Source organism: Rhincodon typus, chromosome 28 (genome assembly GCF_021869965.1).
Source record: "Rhincodon typus isolate 14 chromosome 28, sRhiTyp1.1, whole genome shotgun sequence".
NCBI lineage: Eukaryota > Metazoa > Chordata > Chondrichthyes > Orectolobiformes > Rhincodontidae > Rhincodon > Rhincodon typus.
The window spans coordinates 976290-993160 of record NC_063359.1 but is presented as its reverse complement, the minus strand read 5'-3'; the positions used below and the strand labels follow the sequence as shown (position 1 = coordinate 993160).

Here is a 16871-nt window from a genome sequence, read left to right as displayed (position 1 = left end):
TGGGGTGCGTCTGGGTGGGATGCTGTTTGGAGGGTTGGTTTGACTTAATGGGCTGAATGGCCTCCTTCTGTACTGTAGGGATTCTATGATTCAAACACTGAATAAATCATAGCTGTCCTGTTCTTGGCAGTGCACTTTTGAGGACATGAGGACATTGGAGTGGGTGCAGAAGAGAATTACAAGAATGGTTCCAGGGCTGAAGGATTTCAGTGATGAGGATAGATTGGAGAAGCTGGGACCACTTTCCTTGGAGAAGGGAAGGTTAAGGAGATCAGTTTGAGGTGATCAAACCAGAATAGACAGTGAGAAATACCTTCCCATTGGTGGAAGGATCGAGAAGCAGAGGGCACAGATTTAGGGTGATTGGCAAAAGAAGCAATAGTGACATAAAGAACAAAAACGAAATAGCTGGAAAAGCTCAGCAGGTCCAGCAGTGTCTGTGAAGAGAAACCAGAGTTAATGTTTCCAGTCCCTTCCTCAGAAGGGTTTTCTTTCTGATTTACAGTTTCCACAGTTTTTTTGGTTTGTATTGTGACATAAGGAACAATGTCTTTATGGAGCAAATGCTTAGGATCAGGGATGCAGAGTCAATGAGTCTTTCGTAAATTCCCTACAGTGTGGAAGCAGGCTATTCAGCCCATTTGGTCCACATCGACCCTCTGAAGAGCATCCCACCCAGACCCAACCCCCTACCCTATCCCATGACTCCACATTTCCCATGGCCAATCCACCTATTCTGCACATCTTTGGACTGTGGGAAGAAACCAGAGCACCTGGAGGAAACCCACGCAGACACGGGGAGAATGTGTTTACTCCACACAGGCAATTGTTCAAGGGTGGAATCGAACCTGGCACTGTGAGGCAGCCGTGCTAACCAAAAAACCAACCTGCCACCCCTTTTGAAGCAAAATTTGACCAATTTCTGAAGAGGAAACATTAGCAAGGCTGCAGGGAATTGCAGGAAGCTGGCACAAATTCTGTGGGCTAAATTGCCCCCTTATATGTTGCGACCATTCTGTGATATTATCCACCTCTCTCTGTTACCTACTTTACAAATGTTGCTTGAACATCTCCACATCTGTCTTAGTCAAATTTTACTTCATCATTGCTCCTTCCTTGGGACAGTAAAGGTACCATATAAATGCAAGCTGTTACCAATACATCACCAACACTGATGTTCAGCATATTGTTAACAGAGCACTCTGGCCACGGGAGCTGATAGCTACCTATTTGATGGGGAGTATATGTAAGGCTTCCTGTGGTGAAGATCAAGTACTTTTTGTCTGGATTTGTCTGCTGTTCAGACAGGAGGGTCATGTCTGCTGGCTTTTTTTTAGCTTGTAGAAAAAGTTCTGCCACCCTTGCTTCAATTTGTTTCTCATCCATCAGGGGCTGCTCCCCATTGGAGAATACATTCCCCTCTCTCTGTCCGTCATCCTGGCTGCTGACCGTCACCTCTCCTGGGCTCTCAGTCCTGCACTTTGCTCTGCTGCAAACCTCATCCTCACTGTCACTGCCCAGGTCGAACACTCGAGGAGTTGGGTCACACGGTTGCCCCTCGGAGCCCAGCAGCAGGTCGGGAGTGTCGTGTCGACTGCAGTCTGCCACCATGACCGTGCGAATGGTGCTGGCATTCAGATTCTGCAGCTGGAACAGCCTCTTCACCACATTTATATTCTCTGATTCGATATCCTAGAGTGAGAAGTGGGATATATCATTAAGACTTCCGAGAAATAGGCAACACACCAGCCCTCAGGACTGATATCCCAATATTACACACGGGCCAAAGTGAAACACTGTGGGTGCTGGAATTGGGCAATTAAAATAGGAAATAGATGGGGCGAAATAGACAGTGCACGTTTGAGCTGCTCCATCTTTCATCAGAACACTTCATAAAGAAATGCAGTTAAGGCAGAATGTGGTGTGGGATGGAGATGAACCAGGTCTCTATCAAATGTTGCAGTGGACCATACAGAGGCTGTTTTTAGGGTAGCATTGAGCTGCAAAGACATGGAAGTAAAATGAAGAACTGCAAATGCTGGAGATCTGAAATAAACAAAAACAGAAATAGCTGGAGAAACTCAGCAGGTCTTGCAGCATCTGTGGAGGGACAGTATATATTTCGGGTCCTCTTCAGATCTCAACTTCAAGGGTCACTTGGACTCAAAGTTAACTTTGTTTTTTCTCCACAGATACTCACAGACCTAAGTTTCTCCAGCAATTTATTTTTTGTTTGTGCAAAGGCACAGGAGTGCCCTGGGTGGCAGGAGATCACAGTACAAGTAACGGAAACTGTTAGCAACTGGAAAAACTCAACCTGAAAAGTTTACTCTGTGGCAGAGTCATAGAAATCTACAGCACAAAAAAAGGCCAGCACATTCATGCTGGTCAAAAACAACCACCCAACTACTCTAATCCCATTTTCCAACACTTGGCCCATAGCCTTGTCTGCCATGGCATCACAAGTGCACATCAAAATACTTCTGAACTATTATGAAGGTTTCTGCATCTACCATACTTACAGGCAGTGAGTTCCAGATTCCCAATTTCCTCACATGTCCTCTAAACCTGCTGCCCCTTACCTGAAATCTATGCTCCATTGTCATTGAGTCCTCCAGCAAGGGGCAAGATTTCTTCCTCTAACTTATCTATGCCCCTCATAATAACTATCTCACTCACGTCCCCTCTAAATCTCTTCTGCTTCCAGGAAAACAACCCCAGTATGTCCAAACTCTCTTCACAACTGAAACTCTCTAGACCAGACAGCATCCTGGTAAATCTCCCCTACACCGACTCTAGCGCTATCATATCCTATAACGTGCATTCCAGAACTGCAGCAGTACTCTAACTCCAGTGATTTCTCTCTATAGTTGCTTCCCTGGTCCATTGGTACAATGTCAGGCCTCAGATGTCCATTTCACACACAGCATTGCCACCACTCATGAGGGAATGTCCTTGGAATTGCAGATCAATCCTGAAATAGGACATCAAGACACTTTCCATTTGAAATCAAAGCATCACTTCAACCATCGTGACACTGTTAAACACGGCAACATTATCTCAGGTCAACTTCCTAAAGTTATTTCAATCAGGTTCCTGTTCCAAGACTAAATACTGCCTACGTCTGTACTGTACCCCAGTGTTATACAGCGACAGACCTGTCTGCACCAGTACTGTACCCCAGTGTTATACAGCGACAGACTTGTCCCCACTGATACTGTACCCCAGTGTTATACAGCGACAGACCTGACCCCACCAGTACTGTACCCCAGTGTTACACACTGACAGACCTGTCCCCACCAGCACTGTACACCAGTATTATAGAGTGACAGACCTGTCCCCACCAGCACTGTACACCAGTATTATAGAGTGACAGACCTGTCCCCATCAGCACTGTACACCAGTATTATAGAGTGACAGACCTGTCCCCACCAGTAGTGTATACCAGCGTTATTCACTGATGTACCCACGTTATACAGTGACAGATCTGCTCATATCAATATTTGGCTCTAGTGTCATATTGTGAAAGATCTATATCCTCCAGTACTCCAAAGTCCTCTTTGGATGAGAGGTGATCTATACCCCAATTCCTAAGTTATCCTCAGTTTGACTGCATGGACTTCACCAGCCCATGGTTATAGCACACTGATCCCACAGACTGTGGTAGACACCTCCCTCTAGTGGTTGTAGCCTATCTTCTGGTTGCCATAGATTACACAAACTGCTGAAACTGTACAGAACATTATTCCAAGTGATTCTGCTCATAAATACTGAGGAAAAAGAAATCAATCACACTGAGTTACCAACAGAATACAGTAGTGCAGGGCCTTTCAGTTACTGTGACTTTCCACTGGTAAGTGTGCTTCAGTACAGTTCTAACTAACAAATTGACGGATCTGAAAGAGATCAGTGGATAGAGAATAAATACAGAGCCAGTCTGGAGAGTACTGATAATCACAAGACAAAAGCATTGTGAGCAAGATTGAGAGAAGAAAAGGAGGTGAAAACAAGATTAACAAACAACCAAAGAGTGTAACAGAACATAAATTGGAAATAGTGCAGACGTATGCAGTACAACACACTCATAGGCACAGATACTCACACAGATACACATTCACATTTGAAGTCAAACACACAATCCCTCAAACTGACATGTACACATTCTTCAGAATAGAAACAGATATGTGCAAGAGACAGACTGCAGTCACATTATTGGCAGATTTTTGTATCAGTTTGTTAACTATAGCCTGGAGTTTCCGAACTTGGAGACAATGAGGACTGCAGATGCTGGAAGCCAGAGTCTATAGGTGAGAGGCTGGAAAGCACAGCAGGTCAGACAACTTTTCCAGCCTCATACCTATAGTGTCTGGATTTTTCAAACATTGTCAGATCCACTCTGCTTGAAGCTTGCCCTGTCTTGACCCTGCTCCACATTTTTCCTGGTTCTCCTGAACCTAGCTTTTCCAGAAACGTGGAGTACATCAGTGCCCTGGGGAATTCTACCACAGTACAGTGTAGTTGGGGCAGACAGGATAGATCCCCTTTTTACGACACACTGACAAATGGAAAGTTTAAGTCTAGTGTGATGTTCGTGAATGAGTGCGGTGTTAGGTGGGTAGGTTTTATTTATTTGTTTATGGGATGTGGGTATCGCTGGCTAGACCAAGATTTATTGCCCAGAGTGCAGTTAAGAGTCAGCACATTGCTGAGGGTCTGTAGTCACATGTAGGCCAGACCAGGTAAGGACAGCAGTTTCTTTGCCTAAATAGGGAAGGAAATGTTTGTGAACCAGATGGGTTTATTGTCATCATTAGGCTAGTTTTTATTCCAAATTTTATTGACCGAATTCAAATTTCACCACCTTCCATCATGAGATTCAAACTCATGTCCCCTGGGGTTCGGGATTACTGGTTTTAGTGACATTACCAGGTTGGCAGGTGGTAGATAGGAAGGGTATTGGCTGAGATGGAGGTCAGTTCTGAAGTTGCCCAGGAATTGGACTAATTTGTTTTCTGTCTAACATTGGTCAAGTAAATGTGCAAGTATAGACATCAGAACTGTCTAAACTCTCCCAATCGAATCAAAGTCAAAAGGTGCTTACACAGTATTCCAGACAGTATGGAAATATCCATCAGAAAATGAAATTTCTCAACCATTTCCATGTCAGCCAGTGCATCAGGATTTCCAAAAGGTCCTCACACACATTTCTCATTATATATCCATTCCTTGGCAATCCAGGGACTGGAAGAGTTGGGCCTATGAGCTCTTAACTGGATATAAAATGAACATTGCCTATGTAAACATCTCACATTGTAAGGACACCTACCACTGTAGAGTGTTATTGATCCTCTGTCTTATAACTCCATGTTCCTTAGACTGTGGTGTAAAAGAGACAAGCTATTTTTGTATTTACTAGAGTATATGACACAAAAATAAGTCAGGGCGCAAATTATGACCTCAAAATGGGGACTGGATTCCATTTCCTTGTCATTGCCCAAATAACCAAGGTTTTTTTAACCCTACTTCACTGTAACTTGGTCTAGATATTACAGCCATAGAGTCATAGAGTAATTCAGCATGGAAACAGGCCCTTCGGCCCAAACTGGTCTATGGTGCCCACTCAACTAGTTCCATTTGCCCGCATTTGGTCCATAACCCTCTATGGTCCTTCCCATCCATGTACCTATCCAAATGTTTTATAACTGTTCCTATTGTACCTGCCTCAGCCACTTTCTCTGGCAGCCCACTGCATATATGAACCATTCTCTGCATGAAGAAGTTGCCCCTCAGGTCCTTTTTAAATCTTTCCCCTCTCACTCAAACCTATGCCCTCTAGTTTTCAAATCTCCATCCCTGGAAAAACAACGATATGCATTTATCCTATCTATGCCCCTCACGATTTTATATACCTCAATAAGGTCACCCCTCATTCTCCTATGTTCCAAAGAATAAAGTCCTTTCCTGGCCAACCTCTCCCTATAACTCAGGCCTACTAGTCCTGGCAACATCCTTGTAAATCTTCTTTGCACACTTTCCAGTTTAACTATGTCTTTCCTATAACAGGGTGACCAAAACTGTACAGAATACTCCAAGTGCAACCTCACCAACGTCTTATACAACTGTAACATAACGTCCCAACTCCAATACTCAGCGCCTCGATTGATGCAGGCCAGCATGCTAAATGTCTTCTTCACCACCCTGTCCACCTGTGACACCGCTTTCAATGAACTATGTACTTGTACTCTTGGGTCCCTCTGTTCCACAGCACTCCCCAGGACCATATCATTAAATATAAGTCCTACCTTGGTTTGACTTTCCAAAGTGCAATACCTCACACTTATCTGTATTGAATGGCATTTGACAATCCTCAGCCCACTTCCCCATCTGATCAAGATCCCTCTGTAATTTTTGATAACCTTCTTCGCTATCAATGATAACTCCTAATTTTGTATCATCTGCGGACTTACTGATCATGCCTTGTACATTCATGTCCAGATCATTTATGTAAATAACAAAGGTCCCAGCACTGACCCCTGTGGCACACCACTAGTCACAGGCCCCCGGTCCGAGAAACAACCTTCAACCATCACCCTCTGCTTGCTACCATCGAGCCAGTTTTGAATTCAATTAGCTAGCTCTCCCTGGATCCCATGCGACCTAACTTTCATGACTAACCCGCCATGCGGGACCTATTCCACTGAAATATCATTGGAAGGCAAATAACTTTTCTCTATTATACATACAATGAAACAGCAGTGATAGGGGACTCTATAGTCAGGGACACAGACAGATGTTTCTGTAGCCACAAGCAAGACTCCAGGATGGTGTGTTGTCTGCCTGGTGGCAGGGTCAAGGATGTCTCTTTGAGCAGCCGGAGGTCATGATCCATATTGGAGCCAATGACACACAGACAGGAAGAGAGATGAGGTCCTGCAAAGGGAGTTCAGAAAGTTGATAGGAAGCTGAAAAGCAGGATCTCTTGGGTTGTAATCTTGGGATTACTTCTTATGCCATGTGCTAGTGAGGCTAGGAATACGAACATAGTGCAGTTAAATACCCGGCTAAACAGCTGGTATACGAGACAGGGCTTTAGGTACATGGATCATTGGCATGTCTTCCAGGGCAGGTAGGACCTATACAAGAAGGACGGGTTGCTCCTAAACTAGAGGGTCACCAGTATCCTGGCAGTGAGTTTTGCTAGTGCAACTTGGGAGTGTTTAAACTAGTGTGGTGGGGGGATGGGAACCAGAGTAATAGGACAGCAAGTAAAATGACCGAACAGGAGTCAGAGAATAAGGCTCGTAAGACTAAAGGAAGAATAGACAAGGAGAGGTTAATGAACATGGCAGGACTGGCGGTCTGAGGTGTATTTCTTTTAATGCAAGGAGTATGACAGGTAAGGCAGATGAACAGAAAGCTTGGATTACTACATAGAACTATGATGTTGTAGCTGTTACAGAGAGTTGGTTGAGAGAGAGAGACAAGACCGAATGCTTAATGTTCCGGGATTTTAGATGTCTCAGGCGAGATACAGAGGGACGTAAAAGAGTTGGGGAGGTTTCAGAACCCCCAACCATGGACATCATTAACTTTTAAATTCCAAAATGTGCTTTGTAAAAGTGATGTGCCATTTTCAAAAAAATGACAGCAGATATAAATTGTCCAGAAAGGTCCTATTTGGGATTTGTGGAATGTTGTACCTGTAGATTGTTGGAAAAAATTTGAGAGAGAAAAATATAACAGGAGGAGATAACGAAGGAACTGACTGTCTTCCCCCTCTCTACAGAAAGTCACCCCTACAGAGTTTTTGTGGTTTGGCTTTCCAGGAAATACAAAGTAGAGGTTACAAACTACCTGCAATGCTAATCTGTTTGTGTTAATGGCCTGACGTTCTATTGTGTGGACTAGTGTGCTGTGGGGTTCACAGCTCTGAGAATAGTCATTTAAACATCCCTGTGCTGTTGGTAAAAGAAAAAGGAAAATACTCTCTCACTCTGAGGGCTGTCAGTTGCCTATAAAAAGGAATTGAGACAAGGGTCTCAATCAACCTACAAATCAACTAAACCACATGGGCTGTGAGGAGCTGCAGCCAGTTACGTTTCCTGCAGACATAGTCGTCAGGAATACTAGACTGCTCCCTGATCTCCTACATCTGACAGGAGCACACCACTGCCCTAACTGCCATCTCTGCCCCTTCACAGTAAGACAAAGAACAGAATCTTACCTTACCTCGTTGCTGATTGCCCTCCTCACCAAAGCCCAAACTTAAACCTCCAGCAGCACTTCAACCAAAAAGCAGCCCTTCTCTAAAGCTGGTCTCCTTTTTATTTGCTCCTGAGCAGTCACTAGTGTCTGAGCCGATTTCTCCCAGAATCCTCTTCAGTTGCTCCTCAGCATCACCCTCTGTTAGATGCCCTTGCACTGTCACTGACACCAGCTCCTCAGTGTTCCCCTCCTTGGTTGCAGTGACTGAGTCTACTCCTCCAAGAATCCTCCTTAGTCGCTTCTCAGCAGCGCCCTCAATGGAATGCCGCAGTTCTAGAAGGCAACTCACTACTATCTTCTCAGAGGCAATTAAATGGGCAGTAAACATTGACCCAGCCAGCACACCCTCATCATGTAAATGAATAAAAAAGGTACAAAATGGAAATGGTGCGTGAAGATGACACTTCGATAAGGCGAGTAAAATTCAAGCTTGTGAGTTTAATGTGGTGTGGATACAGTATTGGATAGGAGATACAAAGTAGTGAGACTTGTTGAATTGTTGTTTTTCACATGGTATGGAGGTGTCTCCCATACTTCAACATCTTGGGATTGAGTATTTAGGGATAAATTTCAAAGTTTGCATATATTACAAATCTTGGAAACATTATAACCAACGAGAAGGATGGCAGTCAACTTCTGTGAAACATAGACTGGTGAACTAGGCATTTAGCAGATGAAACTGAAACATTTTGTCAGAAAGCACAAGGATAGGCAATATGAAACATACGATTCTAAAGATGCAAAATTAAAGAGACCTGGATGTATTCATTTATAAATGGAGCAGGGCAGATTGAAAAGGCTGTTGAAACTGCAGATGGTCTTACTGATTGATGCAGAGAATGCAAAAACAAGGAGATAATGCTTAGCCTTGATAAAATGTGGTCCAACTACAGCATCAGTTATGGGCCTCACATTTTAGGAAGGATGGCAAGGCATTTAAAAGAGTGCCAGGGAGATTTATTACAACAGCTCCAGTATTGAAGGAGCTCTGTTATATGGAGAAACTGAAGAAGCTGGGATTAGTCTCAATACAACAGAGATGACTAAGAACAGATTTAATCAAGGGAGTGAAATTGAGTGATTTCCACAGAGTAAATAAGGAGGATCTGTTTCTTGTAGTGAGAATGTCGAGTAAACACTAGACTAAAAGAAATTGGCAGAAGAACCAGAAGGAAGATGGGAAGTTTGGTTTTCCAGAAAGGTTGCTATGATCTGGAATCGGATAAAGGCTGTAACATGAAGAAATTGCAGGGCAATGGCGAAAGAGCAGAGAAGTAGAATTAATTAGAAGATTTTTCAAAAAGCTGGAACAGACAGTAGGCTAAATGGCCTCCTTTCAGCTATATGAATCTGAGATTCTGGTTTAATCGGTATCGACATTTCTGCTCTTTTTCTTCCCAGTTCCCTTGAAAGTGCTGTGTCTTGATCGCACCTTCACAGCTGCAGAGAGTATTGGAAGAGAGCCCAGTCTTGATCATGTCCTCACACCCTCGCTCACATATAGTCACACCTGCTAACCATGCAGTCATGCACTTGCTCACACACACCAGCTCACACACATGCAGTTGGTCACATATACACCTGCTGATGCACACACACACACATAATTGCAGTGGCTCACATACACAGAGTTGCTCACAAATGCACACACACACAGTTGCTCAATCCACACATATCCACACACTGACTCATACACACACTCTCTTGCTCATGTACACCCATAGCAGCAACTTGCTAACCAACAGCATGCTCTTGTCATATACGATAGAAATGGTGCTCCCCCTTATGTTGCTATTTCTTGTGAATTGTCTTGATAAGTACAGGCTTTGACAGGATGTGTTTTCTTGTCAGCAAGACTGTGTAGAATACTTGCTTACTCTATCATACACTCTCTCTCAGGCTCTCTATGAAACTTGCTTACTTTATCATACTTTCTCTCGAGGTCTCTATGATACTCACACTATATGCTCTGTGAAGCCCAATGCTCTCTCTGACACAGTCACTTGTTAAGTCTCTGTCATGCTTATTTGCACGCACTGAATTGCTACATTTGGCATCAGAGAGACATAGTAACTTCTTACTTATTTTTAATGTCAGCATATTGGCTTCAACTTGAAAGAAGATTAGGTTTAAAGGGATGATGGCAGCAAAGTGCTAATGTGTATTTACCTGGTAGGCCTTGTTTAACCATAACACTGAGCAAGACGTCATATTCCCAATCCAGTGTAGGTTCCCAGAGATCAGATGTGTTTCATTTAACCAACAACCAAAGACATCGTAGGGTTTATTCCTCACTCTGGACAGCAAGGTGAAGTCATCTGAAAGGAAAGAGCACCCAGAGTGGGTGAAATTAACAGTGCTCACAGCCTCAAACAATGATACAGCAAGGAAAAGGCACGACAAATAGCTGTTTCATTAGCCAGCCTCACACAAATGCTCTTTCCTTTTGCTGTGAAAATGCTTCCTTTTCAAACATAGAACATAGAACATAGAAGAGTACAGCATAGTATAGGCCCTTCAGCCCACGATGTTGTGCCGACCTATTATCCTACTAAGATCAAACTACCCTGCATATCCTACATTTTACTATCCTCCATGTGCCTATCCAAGATTCACTTAAAAGTCTCTAAAGTATCTGACTCCACTACCACAGCGCACTCCACATGCCCACCACTCTCTGTGTGAAGAACCTACCTCTGACATCTCCCCTATACCTTCCTCCAATCACCTTAAAATTATGCCCCCTCGTAATAGTCATTTCCGCCCTGGGAAAAAGTCTCTGACTATCCACTCTATCAATGACTCTCATCATCTTGTAAACCTCTATCAAGTCACCTCTCATCTTTCTTTGCTCTAATGAAAGAAGCCCTAGCTCCCTCAACCTTTCCTCATGAGACCTGCCCTCCAGTCCAGGCAGCATCCTGGTAAATCTCCTCTGCACCCTCTGTTCCACATCTTTCCTATAATGAGGTGACCAGAACTGAACACAATATTCCAAGTGTGGTCTAACCAGAGTTTTATAGAGCTGCTGCATAACTTCGCGGCTCTTAAACTCAATTCCCGTGCCAGGTATCCAGTTACCTTACAGACATTATTCCTGAATCTTCTCTGTTTTAGGCAGTGCATTCCAGCTGGAAACTCTGAATAATTTTCAGAAACTGCCATAATATATTTTACGTTTAATATTTCTCAGACAACTTCAGTTTTGAAGGATTGTGGAAAAGGACTTTATTTCAAGTTTTATGGATATTAAAGACCCAAATTAGGAAGGGCCAACCTTGATTTTTATGCCCAAGTCTGGAGTGGGTCTTTTGAAGCCACAACCTTCTGAGTCAAGGTAAGAGTGTTCTGAACTGAGCCAAAGCTGATACATAGTTAATTAATGAATCTTTTGTTTCTTCAAATGCCATTTAATATTTTCTTCGATTGAACTGTTTTTGTTTTCGTATTCATTCATAGGATTGCTGTTTGTGCCAACATTTATTGCTATCTCTAATTGCCCTGTAGAAGGTGGTGGTGAACTGCCTTCTTGAACTGCTACAGTCTAAATAAGTCCTGACTGGCTGCAGTTGTTGAGTTTATCCCTCACACTTCTTTTTGAACAGAGTTTAATATTTGCAATCCTCCAGTTCCCTGGCACAAAACCCAAATCCATAGATGATTGTGGTCAGAGTCTCAGCGATTACCGCCCTGACTTTTTGGAATGGAGGCAGAGGATTAGCTGTGGTCATATTGTTTACAGCAGCAGGCTGGAGGGGCTAAGTGGCCTCCTCCTGCTCCTAATTCAGACATTCTAAACTTCCCTCAGCAAACGCGGATGTATTCATCTCGACTTGGTGAAATCTCTACTTTCAGTAGCACCCAATCTTTAAAATGTTTTGTTTCAGGATTTTAGTTTAGTTTTCAGCAGTTGTTGGGGTTTTGAAGTTGGCTGTGGAAGCTACTATACATCTCTCTTGGCCACAGCAAAAAGCTGGAGTCTGTCTCTTTGCTGCCAGAATCGCATGTGAGACAATGTATTTTACTGATTTGCCTATGCCAAAGATGTGTTTATGGGATGTTACTATTTTGGAACAATTGCTGTTTAGTAGTTAAATAATCTATTATTCTGTTAAGTTTTCCAACAGAATTAAAATTAGACGAATTCTTCTTTCTTTTGTTTGTATTCTAACTGTAGGGTAAGAATAAGGTGTGTTTTGCTTAAAGCCAACTTGCCTTTAAATAAGATAACACTTGGGGTTTAAGCTATCTCCTTGATATTCTGAAGGAGATTTGGTCTGGTCCAGAACACTGCCTAAAAACCTCTTAAATGTTATGTGTAAGTTTATTAAAGATTTTTGCACTCCAATTTGTGTCACTCGTTTTTCTAACCTCAGTCTCCTTTTCACTTTCAGGTCTTTCCTACACATCACAAATACTTCCTGAATTCAGCTTCAAGCAGCATTCATTATTGTGTCATTTTAATCACCATCATTTGAATCATCTAAGCAGCTCAGGCTGTATACAATTTTTTATTCTCCATTATACATTGTGTCTATTTTGTACAGATACAGTCTTTCACATGACATAATATACAACAACAGGGAGGCAAAGTGGCTCAGTGGTTAGCACTGCTGCCTCACAGCACCAGGGATCCGTGTTCGATTCATAGTGTTAAGGGCTTAGATGGGGTGGAATTTGTTAAATGTGTTCAGGAAAGTTTCCTCAAGCAGTAAGTGGAGGGTCTATTCAGGAAGGGGCAAAACTCAACCTACTATTGGGAAATACAGCAGGACAGGTGACTGGGGTGACAGTGGAGGAGCACTTTGGGACGAGTGACCATAGTTCTATTAATTTTAAAATAGTTATGGAGAAGGACAAAACTGGTCCACAGGTTCAAGTTCTAAATTGGGGCAAGACGAATTTTGATGGAATCAGACAGGAACTTGCAGGGGTTGACTGGAGCAGTTCGTTTGCAGGCAAAGGAACCTCTGGCAAGTGGGAGGCCTTTAAAAGTATGATAGCTAGAGTTCAAGGTCGGTATGTTCCTGTGAGGCTGAAGGGCAAGGTTGGCAGGAGTAGGGAACCCTGGATAACAAGATATATTCAGGCTTTCACCAGAAAAAAAGAGACATTGCTCAGGAACAGGCAGCTGGGATCAAGGTAATCCCTGGAGGTATATAGGGGATACAGGAGTTTACTAAAGAAGGAAATCAGGAGGGCAAAAAGGGGGCGCAAGATAGCTTTGGCTGAGAAGATTAGGGTGAAGCCAAAGAGATTCTTTAAGTATATTAAAGTAAAAAGAAAAACTAGACAGAGAATAGGACCCCTCAAGCACTAAAGTGGACAGGTATATGTGGAACTGCAGGAGATGGGCAAGGTCTTCAATGAATATTTCTCCTCTGTGTTTACCGTGGAGAAAGACATGAAGTCTTGGGAACTTGGAAAAGTTAGTGGTGATGTCTTGGGGACAGTCCATATGACAGTACAGGTGGTGTTGGAAATATTAGAAAGTATGAAGGTGGATAAATCTCCTGGTCCTGATCAGATATATCCAAGTACCCTGCAAGAGACTGGGGAAGAAATTGCGGCAGCCCTGGCTGATATATTTGCATCATCGTTAGCCATGGGTGGAGTCCTGGAAGACTGGAGGGTAGCAAATGTTGTGCCCTTATTCAAGAAGGGCTGCAAAGAAAAACCTGCTAATTATAGACCAGTAAGCTTAACATCTGTATTAGGTATGTTATTTGAGAAGATTCTGAGGGATAAGATATACATGCATTTAGAAAGACAGGGTTTGATTAGGAGTAGTCAGCATTGCTTCCTGCGTGAGAAGTCATGCCTCACAAATCTGTTAGAATTTTTTGATGAAGTGATCAGGAAGGTTGATGAGGACAGGACGGTAGACATGGTCTATATGAATTTCAGTGAGGTTCCACATGGTAGGCTGTTCTGGAAGGTTAGATCACATGGAATCCAGGGAGAACTGGCAAATTGGATACACAATTGGCATGATGGTAGGAAGCAGAGGGTAACGGTGGAAGGATGCTTGTTGGACTGGAGGCCTGTGACTAGTGGTGTGCCTCAGGGGTCGGTGCTGGGCCTGTTGCTGTTTGTTATCTATATCGATGATTTGGATGAGAATGTACAAGGCATGATTAGTAAGTTTGCGGATGACACTAAAATAGGTGGTATCGTGGACAGAGAGGAAGGTTATCAGAAGTTGCAGCAGGATCTTGATCAGTTGGGGAAGTGGGTTCAGAAATGGCAAACAGATTTTAATATGGGTAAGTGTGAGGCGTTGCATTTTGGAAAATCCAATCAAGGTAGGAGTTTCTTGGTGTTTGGTAGGGCCTTAAGGAGTGTAGTGGAACAGCGGGACCTTGGAGTTCAGGTGCACGGTTCTCTGTAAGTGGAGTGACAGGGAGACAGGGCTTTTGGCACACCGGCCTTCATCAGTCAGGGCACTCAGTACATAGAAGATAGGAGCAGGCGGCCGCCATTTGGCCCTTTGAGCCTGCTCCACTATTCTTCACAATCATGGCTGATTGTCCAACTCAATAGCCTAATCCTGCTTTCTCCCCAAAGCCATTGATCCCATTTGCCCCAAGTGCTATATCTAGTTGCATCTTGGATACATTCAATGTTTTGGCATCAACTACTTCCTGTGGTAATGAATTCCACTGGCTCACCACTCTTTGGGTGAAGAAATGTCTCCCCATCTCCGTCCTAAATGGTCTACCCTGAATCCTCATACTGTGACCCCAGTTCTGGACATACCCACCATCAGGAACATCCTCCCTGCATCTACCCTGTCCAGTCCTGTTAGAATTTTTATAAGTCTCTATGAGATCCCCCCTCGTTCATCTGAACTCTAGTGAAAACAATCCCAACCTAGTTAATCCCTGCTCACACGTCAGACCCACCATCCCCGGAATCAGCCTTGTAAACCTTCGCTGCAGTCCCTCGACAGCAAGAGCATCCTTTCTCAGGAAAGGACACCAAAACTGTGCACGATATTCCAGATGTGGTCTCACCAAGGCTCTGTACAACCGTAACAACACATTCCTGCTCCTGTACTCGAAACCTCTCGCAATGAAGGCCAACATGCCATTTGCCTTCTTTATCGCCTGCTGCACCTGCATGCTTACCTTCAGCAACTGGTGCACAAGGACACCCAGGTCCCACTGCACACTCCCCTCTCCCAATTTACAGCCATTCAGGTAGTAATCTGCCTTCTTGTTTTTGCTTCCAAAGTGAACAACCTCACATTTATCCAAATTATACTGCATCTGCCATTGATCTGCCCATTCACCCAACCTGTCTAGATCATGCTGAAGGATCTCTGCATCCTCATCACAGCTCACCCGTCCACCCAACTTGGTATTATCTGCAAACTTGGAGATGTTACATTTTGTTCCCTCATTGAAATCATTAATATGAATAGCTGGGTTCCAGCACCGATCCCTGTGGCACCCCATTAGTTATTGCCTGCTAATTTGAAAAGGATCCATTAATTCCTACTCGTTGTTTCCTCTGTCAACCAGTTTCCTATCCATCTCAACACACTTGCCCCAGTCCCATGCGCTTTAATCTTGTGCATTAATCTCTTATGTGGGACTTTTCAAACGCTTTGTGAAAATCCAAATATACAACATCGACTGGCTCCCCCTTGTCAACTCTACTAGTTACATCTTCATAGAATTCCAACAGATTTGTCAAGCATGATTTCCCCTTCATAAATCCATGCTGACTCTGATCCTGCCACTACTTTCTAAATGCTCTGCTATAAAATCCTTGACAATGGATTTGAGAATTTTTTCTACTACCGATGTTAGGTGCACCGGTCTATATTCTCTGTTTTCTCTCTACTTCCCTTTTTGAATATTAGAGTAACATCAGTCACCCTCCAATCTGCAGGGACTGTTCCAGAGTCTATAGAATCCTGGAAGATGACCATCAATGCATCCACTATTTCTAGAGCTACTTCCTTAAGTACTCTGGGATGTAGATTATCAGGCCCTAGGGATTTATCGGCCTTCAATCCCAACAATTTTCCGAGCCCCATTTCTCTACTAATATTGATCTCCCTCAGTTCTTCCCTCTCGCTAAATCTTGTATCTTGCAACAATTCTGGTAGCTGATTTGTGTCCTCTTTTGTGAAGACAGAACCAAAGTATGTATTCAGGTCCTCAGCCATTTCTTTGTCCCCTATTATAATTCCTTGTTTCTGTCTGTAGGGGACCTACATTTGTCTTTACCAATCTCCTTCTCTTCATGTACCTATAGAAACTCTTAGCATCAGTCTTTATGTTCCCTGCAAGCTTACTTTCATATTGTATTTTCCCTGTCTTAATCAATCCCTGGTTCCTTCTTTGCTGAATTCTAAACTGCTCCCAATCCTCAGATTTATTATTTTTCTTGCTAATCTGTACATTTCTTCCTTGGATTGAATACTATCTCTTATTTCCTTTGTAAACCATGGATTGGCCCTCTTACCCATTTTGCTTTTGCAACAGACAGGAATAAACAGTTGTCCCAATTCCCCCATGAATTCCTTGAATGTTTGTCATCCCTTTAAGTCACTGTTCCCAATCTACCAAAGCCAACTCATGCCTTATATCCTC

The 16871-nt window shown here is 43.3% G+C and overlaps 1 protein-coding gene across 1 annotated transcript in view; it reads right to left on the bottom strand.

The window, feature by feature from the left end:
- fbxw5 (F-box and WD repeat domain containing 5) overlaps positions 1–16871 on the bottom strand; it is a 65332-nt gene that overhangs the window by 6039 nt on the left and 42422 nt on the right. Inside the window, exons 5-6 of the mRNA XM_048613477.1 lie at positions 10435–10583; positions 1227–1692 (exon numbers count right to left, since the gene is read on the bottom strand). Coding sequence (XP_048469434.1) covers positions 1227–1692; positions 10435–10583 — 615 coding nt within the window. The remainder of the gene's footprint in view (positions 1–1226; positions 1693–10434; positions 10584–16871) is intronic.